This window comes from Peromyscus maniculatus, chromosome 21 (assembly GCF_049852395.1).
Source record: "Peromyscus maniculatus bairdii isolate BWxNUB_F1_BW_parent chromosome 21, HU_Pman_BW_mat_3.1, whole genome shotgun sequence".
Taxonomy (NCBI): Eukaryota; Metazoa; Chordata; class Mammalia; order Rodentia; family Cricetidae; genus Peromyscus; species Peromyscus maniculatus.
In genome coordinates this window covers 1,927,181-1,949,772 of record NC_134872.1, presented here as the reverse complement: position 1 = coordinate 1,949,772, position 22,592 = coordinate 1,927,181, and the positions used below count along the sequence as shown (strand labels likewise).

General features: G+C 50.6%; 2 protein-coding genes and 1 long non-coding RNA gene across 7 annotated transcripts in view; 1 reads left to right on the top strand and 2 right to left on the bottom strand.

The window, feature by feature from the left end:
• Window positions 1-19,891, top strand: part of LOC102921933 (uncharacterized) — a 52,401-nt gene extending 32,510 nt beyond the window's left edge. Inside the window, exons 2-5 of one of the 3 annotated variants that reach the window (XR_013046829.1) lie at window positions 1,556-1,637; window positions 2,204-11,447; window positions 13,860-16,910; window positions 19,753-19,891. This is a non-coding gene — a long non-coding RNA (uncharacterized LOC102921933). Of the gene's footprint in view, window positions 1-1,555; window positions 1,638-2,203; window positions 11,448-13,859; window positions 17,797-19,752 lie in introns of those variants that run through there. The other 2 variants (XR_013046830.1, XR_013046828.1) reach the window with 2 other exon arrangements.
• The window catches only part of LOC143266708 (H-2 class I histocompatibility antigen, Q10 alpha chain-like), a 74,257-nt gene continuing 59,283 nt past the window's right edge, over window positions 7,619-22,592 (bottom strand). Inside the window, exons 1-11 of one of the 2 annotated variants that reach the window (XM_042266641.2) lie at window positions 12,552-12,628; window positions 12,302-12,426; window positions 11,636-11,846; window positions 11,159-11,431; window positions 10,442-10,566; window positions 10,003-10,272; window positions 9,434-9,709; window positions 8,617-8,892; window positions 8,400-8,504; window positions 8,190-8,222; window positions 7,619-7,861 (exon numbers count right to left, since the gene is read on the bottom strand). In XM_042266641.2, coding sequence (XP_042122575.2) covers window positions 7,821-7,861; window positions 8,190-8,222; window positions 8,400-8,504; window positions 8,617-8,892; window positions 9,434-9,709; window positions 10,003-10,272; window positions 10,442-10,566; window positions 11,159-11,431; window positions 11,636-11,846; window positions 12,302-12,426; window positions 12,552-12,613 — 1,797 coding nt within the window. In that variant the 5' untranslated portion in view covers window positions 12,614-12,628 and the 3' untranslated portion in view covers window positions 7,619-7,820. Of the gene's footprint in view, window positions 7,862-8,189; window positions 8,223-8,399; window positions 8,505-8,616; window positions 8,893-9,433; window positions 9,710-10,002; window positions 10,273-10,441; window positions 10,567-11,158; window positions 11,432-11,635; window positions 11,847-12,301; window positions 12,427-12,551 lie in introns of those variants that run through there. The other variant, XM_042266643.2, reaches the window with a different exon arrangement.
• LOC143266783 (H-2 class I histocompatibility antigen, Q10 alpha chain-like) lies at window positions 15,212-22,566 on the bottom strand. Of its 2 annotated transcripts, none has more exons than XM_076558117.1 (10): window positions 22,418-22,566; window positions 21,857-21,991; window positions 21,429-21,698; window positions 20,842-21,117; window positions 20,026-20,301; window positions 19,724-19,910; window positions 19,112-19,144; window positions 18,936-18,982; window positions 18,725-18,818; window positions 15,212-15,346 (listed from the first exon to the last, which is right to left on the bottom strand). In XM_076558117.1, exons 2-6 carry the CDS (start codon window positions 21,912-21,914, stop codon window positions 19,726-19,728), a joined length of 1,065 nt encoding a protein of 354 aa, XP_076414232.1. In that variant the 5' UTR covers window positions 21,915-21,991; window positions 22,418-22,566; the 3' UTR covers window positions 15,212-15,346; window positions 18,725-18,818; window positions 18,936-18,982; window positions 19,112-19,144; window positions 19,724-19,725. The 2 variants fall into 2 exon arrangements, with proteins under 2 accessions (XP_076414232.1, XP_076414231.1); XM_076558116.1 differs by lacking the exon at window positions 15,212-15,346 and adding an exon at window positions 16,036-18,521.

Sequence of the window (22,592 nt, the reverse complement as noted above, 5' to 3'; positions counted from 1 at the left end):
TCCGAAAGAATATTGAATGATGTGAGCAGGAACTAAGGGGGTACTAAGGGGGTGACGCCATTAAACCCTTGAAACCTGTGATTGGTGATGTTTCCCAGTCCTGTTAAGGGGCTGAGTGTGGGGTGGAAAGGTAGATGTCTAAAGAGATGGTTCAGTGGGGAAGAACTCTTGCCGCCAAGCATGATGACCTTGACCTGAGTTTGATCCCCAAAACCACATGTTGAGGGGGAGAACCAGCTCTCTAAAATTGTTCTCTGATCTCTACAACATTCCGTGTCATGCATGCATCTACACAACAGACACACAAAATAAATACTTAAAAAAAAAGCCGGGTGTGGTGGTGCATTGCTTTCAATCCCAGCACTCAGCAGGTAGAGGAAAATGGATCTCTGAGTTCAAGGCCAGCCTAGTCTACATAGCAAGTTTCAGGCCAACTAGATGTACATAGTAAGACCATGACTCAAAAAACAAAAATAAAAAATACCCTCCCCCAAGGAAAAACCCCTTGAGCTGGCAAGATGGCTCAGTGGTCAGGGTGAAGCAGCTGCCACCGAGCCTGATGACGAATGAGTTTGATTCCTAAGGACCAAACTCCAGCAGCTTGTCCCCTGACCTCCACACACCTGCTGTGGTACATGTTCCCACAACACACACACACAAAACACGTCAGAAAACAATTAAAATCCTTGTACATGAAGTAGAAATTGGACCATTTGGGGAAAGGGAAGAGACTGGGGGAGGGGGACAGAATGGGTAACGGCCACGAACGTGGTCATAGCATGTGGTATATTAAAATGAGAACATCATTGTGAAGTCCTTCTTCATTGTGATAACATCATTGTGATATTCCATCTGAAGTGACCTGCTGACTTCAAGACTACAACATCAGGCTGGACATGGTGATAGGTCGGGTTATCTGAGAACTTGGATGCGATGGCAGTGGCAGGCTGTTGTCAGAGATAAAACCAAGTGTGTGACCCACCACTCGAGGGTGTGGAGGCTAGAGGGTCAGGAGTTCGAGGCCAGCCAAAGCCACATGAAACCCTGTCTCAAAAACACAAAAACAAAACAAAAGCCCATTTAAAAAAAAACAAAACACAAATGATGTCCCCAAATTTCAAAGGTATAATTTAAGTAAAGTTAGTAGATGTAATTAATGAAGTTAGACGTGTGACTATTTCCATTTAGGGACAAGCTTGGGACAGTCACATAACTTTTTTGTGTCTACTTTGTCATGAAGCCAAAGTTTTCCTTCACTTTGGTTATGATGTGAAAGTTGCATTTGGGTAAAAGAAAGATAAATGAAAGGCTGGACAGATGGCTCAGAAGTTACGAGAATGCACAGCTCTCCCAGGGGACCCAGGCTCAGTTCCCAGGACCATGCTAGGCAGCTCACAGCCACCCAGCTCTACCCAACGGACATCTACCTGTGCATGCCTCCACACAGAACGAGAAAAGATGTAAAAATATGAATGAAACCGCTTTTATCTCCTTTCTGTGGCTCACTGAATGAGTATCAGCTTTTTTCCTCTCCCACCCTTCTCCCACCTCTCAGGTACTCTGTGAGGCCCTCAGACTGGGTTTTCCACCCTGCTTGGCTGCTGAACCAGACACCAGCAGGCCTATTTTGCAGCTGAGTAAGTTCTATCAGCAGCTTGAACTGGAGGGAAGGTGTCTGGAGCTACACAGAGAGATCTGACTGGAAAAGGACCATTTCCTGAGAGCCTGTGGGGAAAAAGAAACTTAACCCAGGAAAGGAAAGTGAAAGTGGAGGGACTGGAAAGGGGGCTCCAGGGAACAGACCAGCTCTCCTGCTCTTACACAACAGGGTCCTATCTCAAAACCTTCACATGTCCCTGTCCTCCAGTCGGAAAGAGGCCAGGAGGGTGGCAAGCCGTGGGTGACACAGCCTGGCTCATGGTCCCAGAGGCTGGACTGTGACCCCTGATCACATTGTTCCACTGAACCAACTCTAGGGAGGGCAGGGAGACGTGGCCCAGCGTCTACTAGGCAAAGTGCGAGTGTGAGAGGGAGAAGCTGGGCTTCCATTTTCCCTTGTGGAGGTTATGTCCAGGCTAATGACTCCTAAACCCAAGCTTTCTCCCCTACCCCTGTGTCATGGGTGAATTTTCCTGGTGTTGATTTTTTTTGGGGGGGAGGGGACAGGCAAGGCCTGACGTGTTTCTGTCATGTTTGCACACAGGTCCGCTGAGACAGGACAGCAGGAGGAGGAAGGCACAATGTCTCGGTGAGATGACCACAATGCCTCGGTGAGATGACCACGGAGCCACGAATTTGTTTTCTTCTACCTGGATTCAGCTTGTACTTCAACTTTGCATCCAGGTTTCTAGAGAAATCACCACTGCTCTTCCTTTGCCGTTTGGTGCTGCTTGGGGGTGACCAATGAGACTGGCAGGCTCCCCAGACATTTATACACTAGTTCCCCAAGTGAGTCCCGAAAGCCAAGGCTGTCTCTGGTCACATTAGAAGAAAAAGGAGGAAATAAAATGGTTATTGTGCAATGATATTAAGAGGTGGGTGAGAAGGGGCTGGAGAGATGACTCAGTGATTAAGAGCACTACCAGAGGATCTGAGTTCGATTCCTACCACCTTCGTGGAGTCTCACAACCTTCTGTAACTCCAGTTACAAAGGATATAATGACCCCTTCTGGTCTCTGAGGGCACCAGGTACACAGGGTTCACAGACATACATGCAGACAAAATACCCATGCACATACACTTGAAAGATGTTTTTAAGAGGCGGACTTAGTAGAGCTGGTCCTCTGAGCTTAGCCTGACCATCACCATCTTGGGACAGGAGCTGCCACGGTGACTGAGCAGAGACCCCAGCTTGCAGCTGGAACGTAGCAGGTAGCAGAACTTTAACAAAATTGAGGGGATAATTGATACTGAGTCTGTTGGCACTTTTCTCTTGGGGACAAGGGAGACAACTATAGAAAACTGCCCTGCTAGAATCCATTAGCCACCACCCCTCCTGGCTTGCTGCCATAGACAGATACCTAAGGCTCCCTAAGTGCATGTAAAAGAAAACAGTTAACCAGGGTGGTGGGACTCGGGGCAGCTGCCTAAGGTAATGTCCAATAATCTGTACACTGCCTTGAGTTAAATTCATTTCTCATGGCTGAGTCATTCTTTGAGTGGTTGGTATTGTCCAGATTTGGAGATAGACAACTTTTTCATCTCCCAAGAAATCCATATGACATTTGGTACCCGACGATGAATGTGGTGTGCTGTGTGTGATGGGAACACCCTGTCATAGTTTAGTTTCTGTTTTTATTAAATATTCCAACAGGAAGCAGCCTGTGGGAGGAAGGATTTTATTCAGCTTATAATTCCAGGGTACAGTCCATCAGGAAGTCAAGTCAGCGGGAACTCAGAACAGCCATGTCACACAGTCAGAAGCTGCGAGAAATGAATGCACACAGATGTGCTTGCTTGCTCAGCTGAATTTCTCCACCCATGGAGTTCAGGACTCCCTGCCTAGGGAATAGTGTGCCCCACAGTAGCCTGGGTCTTCCCAGATCAGTTAATTACAACAGTCTCCCACTGACAGTCCCTCCCTGAGACTCTTCCCATGTAATTCTAGGTTGTGTTTAGTTGACAAAGCTAGATCAACACTCCGAGTTCCTGCTGGACTGGGGAACTTGTGGTCCCTGAATGTCGCTGTTTGGGGAGGCCTGCAGTGAGGTGTAGCCGTGGTAGCACGTACCTACGATGGGGAGTCAGATATGCGGCTGAGGACAAACCGTTGCCTGAAGGAGGAACTCTGGCTAGAAGGGGACTTATGGCCAACATTATCTGCTTGATCATCAGATGAGGCATAAGAATTAAAAAGAGGAAGATAAAGATGCTAGCTGGCATAGTCTATAGCTGGTAGTGTGAAAAGACAAGAGTTCAAGTCCATTCAGGGCTAAAGAGTTTATCCTGGGATCCAAAAATCATGGACCCCTTGGGAAAGAGAGATACATGCAGTGGGGAGCTAGGGACAGGAAGAGGAGAAGATGATTGAGAAGTTGAACTCTTAATTGAAAGAAGAGAAATATCTATAATCCAGCATGCAGATAGGGAAAATTTGGCAACCCCAAAGTATCCACTTCTGATCTATTAAGATTATGGGAAGCTGGGCGGTGGTGGCACACACCTTTGTTTCCAGCACTCGGGAGGCAGAGGTGGGCAGATATCAGAGTTTGAGACCAGACCAACAGAGTGAGTTCCAGGACAGCCAGGGCTACACAGAGAAATTCTGTCTTGAAAAACCAAGGGGGAAAAAGGTCATGGGGAAACTTGTATGCAGTTCATGGGAAACCCTGGTAGTGTGTCTGCAGGATGTGGGAGTGTGTGGTGTGAGCTGGAGTGCTGTGGAGGAGGTTATATTACCCCCATACATCCCTCTCACCATGTCCTGGTTAACGTTAAGTGCCAACTTGTCACAACCCAGAATTACTGGGCAAGAGAATCTCAACTGAGGAATTACCTACATTGACCTGTGGAATGTCTGGGGATTTTCTTGATTGTTAATTGATGTAGGAGGGCTCAGCCCATTGTGGAAAGCACCATTCCCTAGGAGGGAAGTCCCAGGCTGTATAAGAAGGCTAGCTGGGCATAGTAAGCTGCTGGGGGATGTCTTTCTGTACGCTGTGAATATATGTTGTTCCCATTGGTTAATAAATAAGCTGCTTTGACCTATGGCAAGGCAGCTTAGAAGCGGTAGGAAAATCCAAGAGAGACAGGAAAGAAAAAGGCAGAGTCTGGAGAGACACAGCCTGCCGTCCAAGTAGTAACATGCCAGCAGATCGGTAAAGCCAGGGAACGTGGCAAAACATAAATTAATAGAAATGGGTTAATTTAAGATACAAGAGCTAGCTAGCAAGAGGCCTTCCAGAGGCCATACAGTTTATAAATAATATTAAGCCTCTGAGAGATTATTTTGTAAGAGGCTGCGGGACCTTGGGGCGCAGCAGGACCAGAGAAAACTTTCAGCTACGGAAAGCAACATCTTCCGTGGTCCCTGCCAGCTTCTCTGGCTGTAAGGTGAGTTCCTTTGTTGTAACATGTAGAATAGCAAGCAGGCACCATATGGATGCGTTCGTTTCTCTCTGCCTCGACTGTGGAAGTGATGTGGGCAGTTGTCTCAGCTGCTGCCACTGTGACTCCCTTAGTGACGGACTGTCTGTCCCCTGGAACTGAAGCCCAATAAACCTTCCAGTCCCTGCACTCTTTTTTGGATAAAGTGTTTTGTCACAGCAACAGAAAGGGAACTAAGACACATTGCTAGTGTGACATACAGGAGCATGAGGGACATCAGTCATGTAAGACCTCTTAAATCCTGGGTCTTGACTCTGCATTGTGTGACCAGTGTGGTGGGTCATGAACAATAGTGAAAGATCTTAGAATGCACAAAGACCAAAGCTTAATTCAGATTCCAAAGTGGTGCATTTAAGATGTTTCTGGCCATGCACACTCTGGCTTTGTCACATGACTTAACGGCAGCCTTCTTTCTGAACACACTGTGCACTCTGGATGTTGCCCTTGGATCGTGCCACTCTGCATACCAGGGAACAATGCTTGAAATTCCTCAGCTCAGGTTTGAGGCTACTGCATGGTAGGAATGGCAGTGTGTAATTGTACATGAAGTTTTGTGCTCTTATGGAGACGTGGTTTAATTACCAAAAATAAAGACTTGATATGTTTCTCACATTTAAGTGTATTGCATTATGTTAGAATGTTTGATTTTAAAAGTTGATATTTGAAAGGCTGGAGAGATGGTTTAGCAGTCAAGAGCATGGACTGCTCCTGTAGAGGACCTGGGTTCAGTTCCCACCACCTCATGCAGGCTCACAACTGTCTGTAACTCCAGTTACTTCTGGCCCCCGACAGCACCAAATACACAGGTAGTTTACAGGCACTCAAACAACAGAAATAAAAATCTTTTTAAAACTTGGTATTTGAGTTGCTGACTTGAGTCTCATTAAAAAAAAAAAAAAAACAAAATTAAAAAACAAAACAAAACCCTGCTCCAGTTTAGAATCTAGTCAGTTAGTGGAGCATTTTCCTAGAACACATGAAGCCCCAAATTTCTCAGGCAGTACTGCATGAAACGGGTTGCTACAGAGCAAGTTCAAGGCCAGCCTGGGCTACATGAGTCCCCCCCCATTTCAAAAAATAAGCACAAATTGTTAAATGAACTTTTGTTTGAGATTAGGACAGTTTCCGAAATGGACTTAAACATACCTTTGTCATTTTGTACCATGTATTTATATGAAGTAGCATTTTCAGTATAGATAACTATAAAATCAAACTATGAAAAAATATAAAAAACATTGAAGATGCTCTTCAGGATCAAATACTTGGCAGACTTAAATCACCCCACCCTATCCCTCACCCTGTATATAGCTCAGTAGCCCAGGGTGACCTTGGACTTGCTATGTAGGTAAGGATGACCTTGAACTCCTGATCCTTGTGTCTCCACTTCCCAATTACCAGGATTACAGGCATGCACCACTGCACCTGACTAAGTTTAAATTCTTTTTTTTTTTTTTTGGAAGCTAAGGATCGAACCCAGGGCTCTGTGCTTGCTAAGCAAGCACTCTACACCTGAGCTAAATCCTCAACCCCTAAGTTTAAATTCTTTAAAATAAGCATATCCATATACAAATTTGTTTTAATCTTTAGGAAGTGGTAAAATTATGTATGTATACCAAGTACTTGGTTTTAAAAATATATTAATGTTTTATTACCAGTAAATATTTGATTTATATAGCTGTTTTATATACCAGAAACCAAAGGCCTTGTAAAAATATCTTGGGTGGCCAGGGCAGTGCTGTTCTGTTCTGAATGCTGGGGCCCTGACACCAGGGATCAGGACTGAAAGCTCACAGACCAGAACGAAGCTCTGTGTTGGGAGATGAGCATATGCACTTCGGAGGAGAACGCAGTGCTCACTCAGGCTCTGGCCAAGGGGGCCGGGGTCTCCAAGGCTGCTGTGTATTTTTGTCTGTTAAAGTGTGCAGTCACGCCGGGAGGTGGTGGTGGTGCACGCCTTTAATCCCAGCACTCGGGAGGTAGAGACAGGTGGATCTCTGTGAGTTCAAGGCCAGCCTGGTCTACATTATGTGTGTGTGTACACCTGTGAGTGCAAGTGTCTACACAGCCCAGAAGAGAGTACCAGGTCCCGTGGAGCTGTGGTTATGGTAGTTGTGAACCACTTAGGCAGGTGCTGGAGTTGAACTCAGGTCCCCTGGAAGAGCAGCAGACTCCTCCACTGAGCCATCTCTCCAGCCACCTGGCACCCCGGTCCTTTTAATGGCCTGTGTGGGCAGTAGAGACACTAGATGGCTAACGATAAATACACAACAGAGTTGAACCGAGTGCTGTGACTGTTCATGACACTCTTCAGACCCTCCCCCCTTTTAAAGAAAACCATTATCATGAGAAGAACGGTGGCTCACAGTGTGGTCTCCCTGCAATAATGAAAGTGTCACAACTCAGCACACGATCATCTGTGCAATGTCACTGTCACTGCAGGACACTGCTGCACTACATTGCTGGAAACTGAGTTTCCATTTGGCACAGACAGACACAGCAGGAAAGGCCCAGCGAGGACTCAGATTTTTATTTTCAGTGGGGAGTCAGGAGCTGCAATGCAGGCAGCAGGGAGGAGGCAGGATGGAGGTGTTCTGTTGGGAACTGGAAGGTTGGTTCCTGAAAGGTCAGCATCCTGGTAAGCAGGGGTGGACTCCCAAGATCTTCATTGTCCTCGAAGGAGAAGAAACACCTTCAGACGTTTGGTGCTTCCTGATTCAGAACTTCTTACTCAGTCCCACAAGGAAGTTATCTGAAGCTACAGAACAAGATTCATGAATAGTCAGTATAAAGCCATCTCAGAGTCCCACCATGATTCATTAAAATGTCTAAATCTGAGAAGCCCTGGGACCCAGCCCTGTCCCCTTTGCCTCAGCCCCAATCCCCCCAGGCTGTCACTTTTTCAAGTCTCCAGAGACAAGTCGGATCTCTGGGAACTGTAACCGACTGCTGAAGAAGAAATAACAAGGCACACTCAGAAGACTGAGAGGATGTGGCTGGAGGAGGAATTATGGGCTGGCTGGACTCCCCACCAGCTCCAGCTTCACCCCAAGGGCCTCAGGGACAATCCCGCTCCCCACACTTACCTGAAGCTGGAGTATAGTTCCTTCCTTTTCCACCTGTGAGAAGAAAAGCTGTGAGAGACCAGGGAAGACACCGACCCTAGGAAGTTTCCAGAACTGACAGCAGACCCAGGTCAGAGACAGGAGCAATGAGGGGTGTGGATGTTTCCCATTAGTGAGGCAGAGCACACTTCTAAAAGGGGCTGAGAGAGAACCAGACCTGCCCTTTCCTACCTGTGTTTCTCCTCCTCCACCACACAACAGCCGCCAGAGCTACAAAGACAACTTGAACAGCAATGAGTACCATGATGAGGACAGCGGACAGAGGAGGAGGAGGCTCTGGAAGGGAAGGTGAGGGTCATGACCTCAGCTGTCAGCCCTGACCCTGCTCAGGGTCTGCAGAAGGCTCCAGCTTCCCCTGAACCCAGCTCTGCACCCACACCCTCCTTACTCCATCTCAGGGTGAGGGGTTGTGTCAGCCCCTCATGGACCACATGGCATGTGTATCTCTGCTCCTCCCCAGAAGGCACCACCACAGCTGCCCACTTCTGGAAGGTTCCATCCCCAGAAGGTCTGGTCTCCACCAGCTCCATGTCCTGAATCAGATCCTCCCCATCCCTCTGCCAGGTTATGGAGATCTCAGCAGGGTAGAAGTCCAGGGCCCAGCACCTCAGGGTGACATCTCCATTCTTTATGGGGTGATGGGTCACATGTGTCTTTGGTGGCTCTGAGGGAAAGATTTGGGAAGATGAGGTATCTTGCTTTCTTCTGTGGACTCAGCAGTATTCATGTGACAATTCTTGGAATGGACAGGAGAACTGGGGTGGGATTAGGGTGTCCATATATTAATAGACCCCAGCTAGAGTACACACAGGCACTGAGGTATCTGTTCTTTGGGGTGGTCTAGGATGTGAGTGTGGCAGTATGGGGTAGGAGGCCTCAGGGCTCTGCAGACTGATGGAGGGGAAGGGCTTCTGGTCCTGAGCTGAGTGAGGGCCACGAGACTCAGAACAGCTGGAGTCAGACTCCAGAGACACTGAGTGCAGGGCACAGAAGGAGGCCTGAGAGAAAACCCCCCCGTGTGTCCAGGGCCATAGTCAAGGCTGACCTTCTGTAAAAGAATTAGTCTCCCTATGGGAAAAGCAGCCTGGAGTCTCCCTCTCCTTATTCCTCAGCCCAGTGCCTGCTGGACAGCGTTCTTCCTAGAAAGTGCCCCAAGCCTTTCCTCCACACTACCTGGGGGAAAGCAGGGAGGGATCACTAGGTACCTGAGCGCAGCAGGGTGGCTTTCCCCAACTCCAAGTATTTCTTCAGCCACTCTATGCAAGTGCTCTGCAGGTACGCCCTCTGGTGGTCGGCCTCGCCCATGTTCTCTAAATTGCTCTTAGAGATCTGTGAGGCCAAGTCGTTTGTGGTCCAGGAGCGCAGGTCGTCGTTCAGGGCGATGTAATCCCGGCCATCGTAGGCCTCCTGACAGTACCCGCGGAGCAGGCGGCCGTCCGGCCCCAGGTCGCAGCCGTACATCCACTGCAGAGTGTGAGGGTCTGTGGGGGACACGGTGGTCAGCGCCACCTTGCGGCCACTTCCCCCACAAACACCCCTACCTCGCCCCCCCCCCCCCCCCACGCACACACACTGTCTCTCAGTCCATAACCCGACCTTTCAGAAACAAAAGTGCAACCTAAACCTAAGACAAACTCTGCGGGTGTTTCCTGTTTGAGGGTCTGGGCAGGTGTTTGGATGAAACTAGTACCCAGCAGGCCTGGATGACCAAGGCCCGTCCCAGGGGCCCCGATCACAGAAAGGTGGAGTCTGTGATCGGGCCGCGGTCACTCACCATTTTCACTCTGGTTGTAGTACTGGAGCAGGGTCTGAAGGTTCAATCTGAAGTTCTTCCCTGTGTTCCTGGCTTTTCGTGTCTCCTCCTCCCAATACTCCGGCCCCTCCTGCTCCACCCACGGCGCCCGCGGTTCTACCCTCGGAGTCTCCGCGTCGCTGTCGAAGCGCAGGAACTGCGTGTCGTCCACGTAGCCGACGATGATGTACCGGGGCTCCCCGAGGCCGGGCCGGGACACGATGGTGTGGAAATACCGCAGCGAGTGCCAGCCTGGGGGAGCGTGCGGTGAGACCCCGGAACCTACTCCCGGCCCAGGGTTCCCGGTGAAGGCAGGGGAGACACCAGCCTGGGCAGCTAAGGTGCGCTGACGAGGTACCGCCCCCACCCGGCGCCCTGCTCCTTCCCGCAGAGTCCCTTTCGCTCCCCACCCCTCACTCACTAGCCTGGGTCTGGATCAGAACTGTGGTCAGCAGCGTGAGCCAGGAAGAAGACCTGGTCCTCATTTCTGAGGTCTTTGTTCCTGTTGACTGTGGAACTTTCAGCCTCCTTGTCGCTGATTGGCTTCTGTAGAAACAAGGTGTCCAATAGGAATGAGAATCGTGGGTGCATCATTTGTGTCCACAGAGAAGAACCTGATCAGGGTTGAGAGACAAAGTGAAACTGCATATGGACAACCAGTGCTGGGCGTCTTTACTAAAGAAAATGCTGTAAGAGCCATGATATGACCTGGGACTTTAATCGGACCCATGTTCTCTGGCTCTTATAATTCTTGGGCAGCCATGCATGCCCTGGATAGTGTGCCCCGCCAGGGACTCAGCCCGGCCCACCCGCAGGAACAGCCCCCAAACCTAAAGCAAAACTCAGACTCTCGGATCTCTGTGAGTTCGAGGCCAGCCTGGGCTAAAAAGCGAGTTCCAGGACAGGCTCCAAAGCTACACAGAGAAACCCTGTCTCGAAAAACCAAACCAAACCAAACCAAACCAAACCAAACCAAAGAAAACAAAACAAAACAATAACAAAAAAACGACAAAAAATTCAGACTCTGACAGCAGATCCCGCGGCCTCCTGCGGACTCTCAAACACTGAGGTCAGGGGAGATTCGGGCCCGTCCGTGGGATCCTGAGGGGCCGTCACCTCCGACCCTGGAGACACTCACCGTCCTGACTCTGGTGGTAGAGGTGGAGCAGGTTCCGAAGTCACGTTCGGAAATTCTGTGTGTGCTCCTTGAATATCCGCGTCTGGCGCTCCCAGTACTCCGGCCCCTCCTGCTCTACCCACGGATCCCGCGGCTTGGCTCTCAGAGTTTCCGTTTCGCTGTTGTTGCAACGGATGAACTGCGTGTCGTCTACGTAGCTGACTTCCGTGTACTCGGGCTCCATGAGGCCAGGCCGGGACACGATGGTGGAGAAATACTGCAGTGAGTGCGAGCCTAGGGGCGGCGATCGGTGAGACCCCGACCCTCCTCCCGGGACCCGGGGCGGGTGCGCGGGCCGGGAGGGGAGCAGGGCGCGGGGCTCGGGACGCGGTGGAGAAGGGCGGGAGGGTCTGGCTGGGCGACGCGGGGACGCGGCTTCCCCGGTGCCGATCCTGCTCTCCCGGAAGAGAGTGGTTTCCCACTGGACCCCGCACTCACCTGCCTCGGTCTTGGCGGAGCCTAGGGCGGCAGTCACCACCAGCAGGTGGTGCACAGAGCACAGGCGTCCTGGTCTTCAGGGTTCGCAGAGGACAAAGCACAGTCGTGTATGGTCCCGGACTTTGTAACTTGTCCTCACTGAGACTTTTCTCACGTTCTCTACCAACCCGCTCCCAATGAGAGTGTGAGGTGAGGTTGTTGTGGGGACGAACTTGAGAGCCATTGAGAGAGTAAGAAGTGAAACCAAAAGTCTACACTTCCCAGCCTAACCCCTTCAGCTCTCTCTAGACTCTGAAAGCCACTTTTAGGAACATGGAACTTTATCCTGCCTCTTTCCTCAGCATGAGCCCTGTGTATAACATTGTCTCCCTGAATCCAGGCCCCGAATCTTATGGACCCAGTTAACAATTTCCTCCAGACACAGTTTTTTTTATTGTTGTTTTTATTTTTTGTTATGTAGTTACTCATTTATTTTTGAGATAAGGTCTCACTATGTGGCCTTAGCTGACCTGGAACTCTCTATGGAGACTAAACTGGCCTGGATCCTGTTTGCTGCTGCCTCCTCCATTTGGCATAAAAGGTCCATTTTCTGTGGAACCCCTGTCAGGGTGGATCTGTGCCTTCCACCATTCTCATGGCTGCACGTACACAAATGTCCTTTCTCACCTCCTCTCGCTTGCCGGTGGAGAGTGCAGTCTTGCCAAAGGTAGGGTTTGTGGACCAAACCCCAATTTGTATTAAGGCTACAGGAAGTCCATTCTGTGGGCATATTCATCATGCCAGCCACACTCCTGTGGGACAAAAGAACCTCCCTCAGACACTCCAATCCCAAGGTCACACACAGTGCCTCAGGCAAGTGCCCTTGTCAAGTCTGAAAAAACACTAATAAAAGTGTCCATTCAATCAACCAGAATACCTCCTTGTCCTGCCCCTCCCTCTCCTGGAGAAGACTGCACCTCCTCTCACCAAGCTCTTCATAGTCCTCTCTGCAGTCACAATGGGGGGAGGTCCTAATGGGCTCCTCAAGGGTCTCCAGTCACAATGGGGTGAGGTCCTAATGGGCTCCTCAAGGGTCTCCAGTCACAATGGGGGGAGGTCCTAATGGGCTCCTCAAGAGTCTCCAGTCACAATGGGGGGAGGTCCTAATGGGCTCCTCAAGGGTCTCCAGTCACAATGGGGGGAGGTCCTAACAGGCTCCTCAAGGGTCTCCAGTCACAATGGGGGGAGGTCCTAACGGGCTCCTCAAGGGTTCCATCTGCACTAGGGAATAACAGTCCTGGCACCTCAGTGCCAGATTCCTGCCTGTTGATATTTCCTTCATACTACAACTTCCTCACTTCTCAGTGTGACTTCTTGCACTGTCCCTGATTCCTTAGGAGTATTCTTCCTGTGTGGATGTAATGCCTTGTCTTCTGAGATGTGGGAAGATGTTTCCACCACTGTGCTAATAAGTCCTGATCTCTAACTTCCCTGGAACAACCAACTTCCTGCTTTCATTTTTGAGGTGTCCCCCCCCCCACCCCCGCAGAGTTTCTCTGTGTAGATTTGCTCCTTTCCTGGAACTCATTCTGTAGCCCAGGCTGGCCTCAAACTCACAAGGATCATCCTGCCTCTGCCTCCCAAGTTCTGGGATGAAAGGTGTGCGCCACTGCCCGGCCATTTTTGAGATATTAAGAGTTGTTCATCTATACTCCTCTTTTTTTTTTTTAAATATTTATTTGTTATGTATACAGTGTTCTGTCTACATATATGCCTACAGGCCAGAAGAGGGCATCAGATCTCATTACAGATGGCAGTAAGCCACCACATGGTTGCTGGGAATTGAACTCTAGCCCTCTGGAAGAGCAGCCAGTGTTCTTACCCTCTGAGCCATCTCTCCATCTACCATCTATACTCCTCTTAATCTTCTTATACTTATATAAGCTCATGCATGGTCCCAAGCCTTAGCATGCGCGCGCACACTAACACACACAGACACACAGACACAGACACACAGACACAGACACACAGACACAGACACACAGACACAGACACACACACACAGACACACACACACACACACACACATCCTTGCTGTCAGCATGGCATTGCTGGCTTTCCTTTCTAGCCTCATTGCTCCCTGTGGTCTATGACTCTGTGAGCATGGCTGTTTCTTTCCTCTGAATACCCAGCAAAGGTCACATGATGGTTCCATTGCTGCTCGTTTTTATTCTCATTTTCCCAGGATGGATTTGGTTGCTGCCTGGAATACACCCAGAAAACTCTGTCACTTTCAAGGCATCTCTAGAGTCCCCATCAACACAGATGTCTGAGGCCAACCTGGGATTCCTCCTCAGAATCCAAGTCCACACCTGGATTTGACGCTCTAATTTCTGGTGGCTTGCTCACTGCACAGATTACTATGCAAACTCAAGACCTCAGAAGCCCCAGACTATGGCTTTGAATACTAGGGAAAGAATGCAAAGAACCCCAGGGGAGTTCAGCATCTCACTCAGGCAGTGTTGGATTGCCAGGTGCTGCAGGAAACAGCAGTGTTGGTTCACTTGCAGAACAAAGAAAATCCATGTCCTGGTCAGGGCTGAGGGGACTGACTCCTGAGGAACTGTCTGCTTCTTCCCTGCACTGTCTTCACAGGTGGGGACTGGCCAGCCACCTTCCTCCCTCTTCAGCACTTACCTTTACAGTCTGCAGAGCTGCTGAGCATGAAGTCACTGTGGTCACACCATCAGGCCACCTCTCACACAGGAACCTCTCTCTGGATTCCCTGGTGTTCAAGCTTTACTCCAAGGCCCATAGCCAGCTCAGGGCAGCCACATGGGCCACAACATGCAGAGCAGCCGTGGGCTCACCTGGGCAACTGGGGTGGTTGAGAGCTGGGAGCTGGGTGAGCAAAGGCACCAAGGGCAGCCAGGATGAAGAGGGGTGAAGTCCTCCCTGCTGTCATCTGTGACCTGAGCTTCTGAGTCCTTGTCCTCCTCTGGGACAGCTACAGGCATCAGAGTCTGCTGGGCTCCCGGGTGTCCACAGCCAGCTCCTGCAGCTGGATGCACTGGTGAGACTCAGCACCCTGCAGACTGCACTGCACAAGGTGGGCTGTTCATGGCCTGTTGCTGGCTTGGTGGCTCTCCTGAAGCTGTGTAGGAGCTAAAGGTGCCTGCAGACCTGCCATGGAGTCTCAGGGACATCGCTCTTTCACTTGCTGAAATTGCAGGGACCCAGACCTGGAAATCTAGTGAGAGTGAACTCAGCAGAGGTTCTTACTGGAGGAGCAGCCTGAGGTCTCCCAGGTCCACAGTAAACTGAATCCAAGGTGTTGGAAGAAGTGTCCTCTGGTTTGGGTCTCATGCAAACCAGGGAATGGCGACCCTCAGCTGCCCTGGATTGTGATCCTGGCTGTGTTGAACTCCTTCCTGCACCAGGCAGTTCAAGGTGGTCCTGATCCTCTCTGGCTGTGAGGTGCTGGCTAGCAAAATGTGGGGCAAGTTGAAGCCACAGTGGCAGGTGGGGTTGTGGGGTGGGGGCTGGTGCACCTGCCTTGGCAGCTCCTCCATCCGGTCCAGGAGGTGGCAGTTTAGGCACTGGATGCAGGTGGTGCTGCCACAAAGAGCAAGATCCCAGTGACTCTGAGGCTCTCCATCAGGTGGTGGTGTTGCTGGCCTCACTGTGAGTGATTGCTGCATTGAGAAGAGGCCCAGAGCTCCAAAATGAGATCTGCACAGGTTGAGAAAAGTTGATAGTTCACAAAGAGGCCAGCAAAAGGCATCAGATACCCTGGAACTGGAGTTTCAGAAGGCAGTGAGCCAACATGTGTATGCTGGGGATTGAAGCTGGGTCCCCTGGAAAGGCAGGATTAAAGTAATAATGATCCAGGCTTAAGTCAAGGAATTGTGCAACCTTGAATAGAACCCCAGTCCTCTCCCAAGATGGTCTCTGGGAGTCTCAAGTTGTTAACATGTTTACAGAGGAGATGTCCTTCCTTCCTGCATCCCTGTGGTCTAAAGTCACCTTAACAATTGTAATCCTGTTAGGTGACCCTGTAAAGCCATCTGCTGATCTCACTTAGGCTCCTAGGCAACACTCTTGAGGCTAATAGCTTCAAACCTCATTCCAATAGTTTATATGGTGGCCGGGCGGTGGTGGCACACACCTTTAATCCCAGCACTCGGGAGGCAGAGCCAGGCAGATCTCTGTGAATTTGAGGCCAGCCTGGGCTACCAAGTGAGTTCCAGGAAAGGCACAAAGCTACACAGAGAAATCCTGTCTCGAAAAACCAAAAAAAAAAAAAAAAGTTTATATGGCTATTTGTGAAGGTAGCACAGTCCAACAAGCCCACACACATGCTCTTGGTATATCTGTCCCTTCCTTCCTTCCTCTCTCTCTCTCTTTTTTTTGTTTGTTTGTTTGTTTTTTGTTTTTGAGACATGGTTTCTCTGTGTAGTCCTGGCTATCCTGGAACTCTGCAGACCAGCTTGGACTTGAACTCAGAGATCCTCCTGCCTCTGCCTCCCGAGTGCTGGGATTAAAGGCATGCATCACCACTGGCCGGCTTGTCTTTCTTAACATTTATCTTTCTCTTTTTCTTGGTTCCTCTCTTAATCCTCCTGTTTAAAGTCTACATTAAAATACTTTTATTGGTTCTTTTTCATGGCACTTCCTGGGGGGTTGGCTGTGTCAGGATGGAGCTCAATACCTCCTTCCCAGCCACCTGTCAGACATTCATGGAAGTGGACGATGAATGCAAGCTTTGTACTTTCCATGAGAAGGGAATGGCCACAGGAGATGATGCTCTGGGGATTGTGGAAGGGCTACATGGCCCCAATCGGTGAGGGAGGACAGACTAGGTTTTCCCATGAAGCAAGGAGTCTGGAATGTGTAGGGACCTTCTTGTTACAGACCAAGGAACACTGGACAGAGGAAGGGCAAGTCTGTTCATAGATGCATTGTGGATGCCAGTCTGGGTGTTCTCAACTTGGTTATTGAAGGCAAAGGAGACAAGGAGGTTCCTGGACTAATAGATACTACGATGTTTCAGTGGGTGGGGCTCAAAAGAGCTAGCAGAATCTGAAAGCTTTTCAATCTTTCTAAAGAAGCTGATGATGTTGGTCAATGTCTCGTCAGAATGTAAATGAAGAAGGTGAGAAGTCCAGGACCAGCACACCCAAGACTCAGCATCCTGTTACTCCATGCGTCCTGACACAGACGGTGATGTTCTGGAGAAACAGTGCACTGAGGAAAGTGAGGACAAGCCTGCAGAAGAGCTTAAACTTTTGGCCAAGTGAGTGAAGGAAGCCTAAGAAAAAATGCCGGGAGCAGATCCACAGGAGATGCAGGCTGTCTCCACTGAAAGCTTCTACTTAGATATGTCTGTTAAAAATGGGTCTTTAGAAGTAACACATAGTGATTAGACCTTCAAAAAATACTGCAGAGTGTGGGGCCAGCCAGATGCTCAGTGGGTAAAGGCGCTTGCCTCCCGGTGTGCCTTCCCTGGACCTTCATGGTGGACGAAGAGAACAGACTCCAGCCTGTTGTCCTGTGGCTTCCACACATGACCTATGGCTCTCACACATACACACACAACAAGTAAATAGATTTATGCCACCTTAATATAAGAAGATAGAAAAGATGTTTATTAAACCCCAGCTCTACTGTGGAACCAAAATAAGACCAAAATGCTCTCACCCCAAAACTAAAGGCCTAAGACTGCTCCTTTTAGCTACAGGCCATAAGTTACTGGAACAGGCCAGAAGTTACTGAGACCAGTCAGTTCAGATTCCAGAAACCGGGAAGTGTAAAAGTACAGAGCCACAAGATAGTCACGAGATAATGCCTGCCAGACTATGGAATGTCCTCTCCCTGGTTTCCAGGGTAACTGATCACAGAAATGCCTCCACCTGAGGGCAGCCAATGAGAAATGGTGGCAGGCAACCACTCCCTTAGAAGTAATTTCTAGAAGTCCCTAGAAGCGAGCCAATCAGAATTGTACCCCTACTAGCACCCCTAAATGATGTAACCTTGTGACTTTTCCCTTTAAAAACTGAGCTTGCAGACAGGTGGGCGCTTCCTCCAGCCTCCACTGCGTTGGATGTATTGGACGAAGTCCCTGCCTAGGCTTGTATTGCTTTTGGATATCCAGAATTAAACCTTGCTTTTGCATTCCGGCATGCTCGTCTTTGGTGGTCTCTCTGGGGGTCACGATCTGGGCACAACACTACTAGTCCACAATTGTTTTCTGCACCAAAGCCTTAGATCCCAATTTGGCCTGAGTAAAGGATTAGGGGGTGCTACTCAGGGAGCTGTGGGTGAGGGGATCGAGTTCTGTGTCCAACCCTGTGCCCTGTCATGATGTGACAAAATACCTGATGGGAAGCCACTTAGGGAAGAGATAGGTGTCAGGTCTTCAAGACAGAGAGTGGGGCCCGCCTCTGTTCACAGCAGCGAGAGATGGCCTGCTCATGTCCTGGTCAGGAAACAGGAAGGGGGACTCCAGTGCGCTGCTGCCTTTCTCCTGAGACTCCAGCTGATGACTGGGCCACCTTACAGTTAAAGCGTCTCTTTCCTCCTCAGTTAAACCTGGCTAGAAACACCCTCACAGACACACCCAGGGGGTGGCTCCTAGGCGATTCTAAGTTCAGTCAAGTTGACCATGAAGATGTCTGATGGGAATCAAAACAAAAGATTCCATTCTGAGCCAGGTGGTGGCGGCAGCGGCGGCTGCAGCCGCGGCAGCAGCAGCAGCAGCGGCGGCGGCGGCGGCGGTGGCGGCTGCTGCGCACGCCTTTAATCCCAGCCCTTGGGAGGCAGAGGCAGGTGGATATTCCTGAGTTGGAGGCCAGCCTTGTCTATAGAGTGAGTTCTAGGACAGCCAGGATTGTTTCACAGAGAAACCCTGTCCAAAAAACAAAAACAAACAAACAAACAAATAAATAAAATTAAAATAAATAAAGATTCCATTCTGCAGAAGCTGTTCCAGGAGCTTCCAAAAAGTAGAAGGTGGAGAAGTGTGGATCCCTGAGGGAGGAGACTAAGCAAAGGTCTCTGAGAGCCACAGGGAGACAACACCAGCAGAGTGGTTGGAGGACAGGCAGATACCTTTTTAGAATGACAAATCGATTGGTCTACAATGTCTGGTGTGGCCTGCATGATCCTCATAGTGCTCAGTCCTCCAAAACCGAGGCGTCGTCTCCTACAAGATTCAGAGCACACTCAGGTTGGTCATGATAAAGTGGTGACTCCAATGTCCAGGTCCACAGACTCTGCAGCCCCGTCCTGTGTCCTCTGTCTTACCCCGTGTCTCACTCACCTCATCATCCACAGCAGTCTCGCGAGAGTCTTGGCGACTGTCCCTGCCTAGGAAAGAAGAAAGCAGGACCTGGTCAGGCTTCAGAGGCTTGAGGCGGAAGGTGGGACTTAGAACTAGGGGCCTGGTGAGCTCTCATGGCCCCGAGGGTCACAGAGACCACTCCTCACCACACTTACTTGCTTCCTGAGTGGTGCTCCTTTCTCTCCCACCTGAGAAAAGAAAACCATGTATGGGTGGCATGGGAGCAGGCAGTTATGAGGGCCTAGTCCAGTGGTTCTCAGCCTTCCTAATGCTGGGACCCTTTAACACAGTTCCTCATGTGGTGGTGACCCTCAACCAGAAAATTATTTTCTTGCTACTAGTAACTGTAATTTTGCTACTGTTATGAATCATAATGTAAATCTGATATGCAGGATATCTGATGTGCATCCTCCAAAGGGGTTGTTACCCACAGGTGGAGTGAGAATCACTGGCCTAGAGGCAGCCCCTTAGTCCTGAGCCCAAGGGAGATTTCCAGAACTGAGGTGATGTAATACCTTCCTGGAGTTTTGTTCTCAGTGAGACCTCTGCCTGTGACAGCTGGGCATGAGGTCTCAGTCACCAGAACCATCCCCAAGCAAAAACTTCCCATCAGTCTCCTCTGCTTTTAAAGGTTCAACAAAAAACGTCCCAGACTAAGCAGACAGGGATGTGGGAAATACATCCCATTACCTAAGCAGGGCACACCACTACCTATGGCCTGACACCCTCAGTGAGACAGGAAAACTCAGAGCGCATCTCTTCTCTACCTTTATCCTTCTTCATATGCATGATGAAGATGAAGAAGATAGAGACACTGACGACGACGACGACGACGACGACGACGACGATGGACGACGACGACTACAACGATGACGACGACGATGACGACGATGACGATGTTGATTAAAATCCTGATTAAGGCATTCCTGCTGAATTTCTGGTACAAAGTAGGCTCTGGGAAAGGGAGGGGAAATGAGGACCACCCAGCTCTCAGTGCTGACCCTGTTCAGGGTCCCCAGAAGAGCTAGGGCTTACTAGGACCCCAGTTCTGCACCCACACCCTCCTTACCCCATCTCAGAGTCAGGGGCTCAGTCAGCCCCTCATGGACCACATGACATGTGTATCTCTGCTCCTCCCCAGAAGGCACCACCACAGCTGCCCACTTCTGGAAGTTTCCATCTCCAGAAGATCTGGTCTCTACAAACTCCATTTCCTGGATCAAGTCTTCCCCATCCAACTGCCAGGTTAAGGAGATCTCAGCAGGGTAGAAGCCCAGGGCCCAGCACCTCAGGGAGACTTTTCCATTTTGGATGGGGTGATGGGTCACATGTGTCTTTGGGGGCTCTGAGGGAAAGATTTGGGAAGATGAGGCATCTTGCTTTCTTCTGGGAACTCAGCAGTGTTCATGTGACCATTCTGGGAATGGACAGGAGAACTGGGGTGGGATTAGGGTGTCCGTATATTAATAGGCCCCAGCTAGAGTACACACAGGCACTGGGGTATCTGTTCTTTGGGGTGCTCTAGGATGTGAGTGTGGCAGTATGGGGTAGGAGGCCTCAGGGCTCTGCAGACTGATGGAGGGGAAGGGCTTCTGGTCCTGAGCTGAGTGAGGGCCGGGAGACTCAGAAAAGCTGGAGTCAGACTCCAGAGACACTGAGTGTGGGGCACAGAAGGAGGCCTGAGAGAAAATCCCCCGTGGTTCCAGGTTCCATAGTCAAGGCTGACCTTCTGTAAAAGAATTAGTCTCCCTATGGGAAAAGCAGCCTGGAGTCTCCCTCTCCTTATTCCTCAGCCCAGTGCCTGCTGGACAGCGTTCTTCCTAGAAAGTGCCCCAAGCCTTTCCTCCACACTACCTAGGAAAAGCAGGGAGGGATCACTAGGTACCTGGGTGCAGCAGGGTGGCTTTCCCCAACTCCAAGTATTTCTTCAGCCACTCTATGCAAGGGCCCAGCAGGTACGCCCTCTGGTGGTCGGCCTCGCCCACGTCCTCTAAATTGCGCTTAGAGATCTGTGAGGCCAAGTCCTTTGTGGTCCAGGAGCGCAGGTCGTCGTTCAGGGCGATGTAATCCCGGCCATCGTAGGCCTCCTGACAGTACCCGCGGAGCAGGCGGCCATCTGGCCCCAGGTCGCAGCCGTACATCCACTGCAGAGTGTGAGGGTCTGTGGGGGACACGGTGGTCAGCGCCACCTAACGGCCACCCCCAAACCCCCACCCTGGCTCTTAGTCCATAATTGACCTTTTCAAAACAACAACAACAACAACAACAACAACAACAACAACAACAACAACAAAACTTTACAATGGAAACCGAAACCAAACTCTTCGGGTGTTTCCTGTTTGAGGATCTTGGCAGGTGTTTGAATGAAACTTCCACCCAGCAGGCCTGGATGACCCAGGCGCGTCCCAGGGCCACCCCCCCCCCCTCCGATCACAGAAAGGTGGAGTCTGTGATTGGTCAGTGGTCACTCACCATTTTCACTCTGGTTGTAGTAGTGGAGCAGGGTCTGAAGGTTTAATTTGAAGTTCTTCCCTGTGTTCCTGGCTTTTCGTGTCTCCTCCTCCCAATACTCCGGCCCCTCCTGCTCCACCCACGGCGCCCGCGGTTCTACCCTCGGAGTCTCCGCGTAGCTGTCGAAGTGCACGAACTGCGTGTCGTCCACGTAGCCGACGATGATGTACCGGGGCTCCCCGAGGCCGGGCCGGGACACGATGGTGTGGAAATACCGCAGCGAGTGCGAGCCTGGAGGTGATGCACGGTCAGACCCGGAACCCAGGGTTCCCGGTGAAGGCAGGGGAGACACCGGCCTGGGCAGCTAAGGTGCGCTGAGGAGGTACCGCCCCCACCCGGCGCCCTGCTCCTTCCCGCAGAGTCCCTTTCGCTCCCCACCCCTCACTCACTAGCCTGGGTCTGGATCAGAACTGTGGTCAGCAGCGTGAGCCAAGAAGCAGAAGACATGGTCCTCACTCGTGGGGCTTGTGGACCTTGTTCCTGTTGACTGTGGAACTTTCAGCCTCCTTGTCGCTGATTGGCTTCTGTAGAAACAAGTCCAATAGGAATGAGAATCGTGAGTGCATCATTTGTGTCCACAGAGAAGAACCTGATCAGGGTTGAGAGACAAAGTGAAACTGTGCATATGGACAACCAGTGCTGGGCACCACCCTGGCGTCTTTACTAAAGAAAATGCTGTAAGAGCCATGATATGACCTGGGACTTTAATCGGACCCATGTTCTCTGGCTCTTATAATTCTTGGGCAGCCATGCATGCCCTGGATAGTGTGCCCCGCCTGGGACTCAGCCCGGCCCACCCGCAGGAACAGCACCCACACCTAAAGCAAAACTCAGACTCTCACTGCGCATCCCACGGCCTCCTGTGGACTCTGGAACACTGAGGTCAGGGGAGATTCGGGTCGTCCGTGGGATCGTGAGGGGTCGTGACCTCCGATTGGGGAGACACTCACTGTCCTGACTCTGGTGGTAGAGGTGGAGCAGGTTCCGAAGTCACGTTCGGAAATTCTGTGTGTGCTCCTTGAATATCCGCGTCTGGCGCTCCCACAGTACTCCGGCCCCTCCTGCTCCACCCACTGAACAGGCGGCCTGGCCCTCAGAGTTTCCGCTTTGCCGTCGAAGCTCAGG

Coding starts and splice junctions, on each gene's coding strand:
- LOC143266783 (XM_076558117.1), bottom strand. CDS start 21,914: ATGTCTTCTGCTTCTTGGCTCACGCTGCTGACCACAGTTCTGATCCAG. Junction 21,699..21,856: donor TCTGATCCAGACCCAGGCTA/GTGAGTGAGGGG, acceptor CATCACCTCCAG/GCTCGCACTCGCTGCGGTAT. Junction 20,302..20,841: donor AGCCACCCTGCTGCACCCAG/GTACCTAGTGAT, acceptor TCTTTCCCTCAG/AGCCCCCAAAGACACATGTG.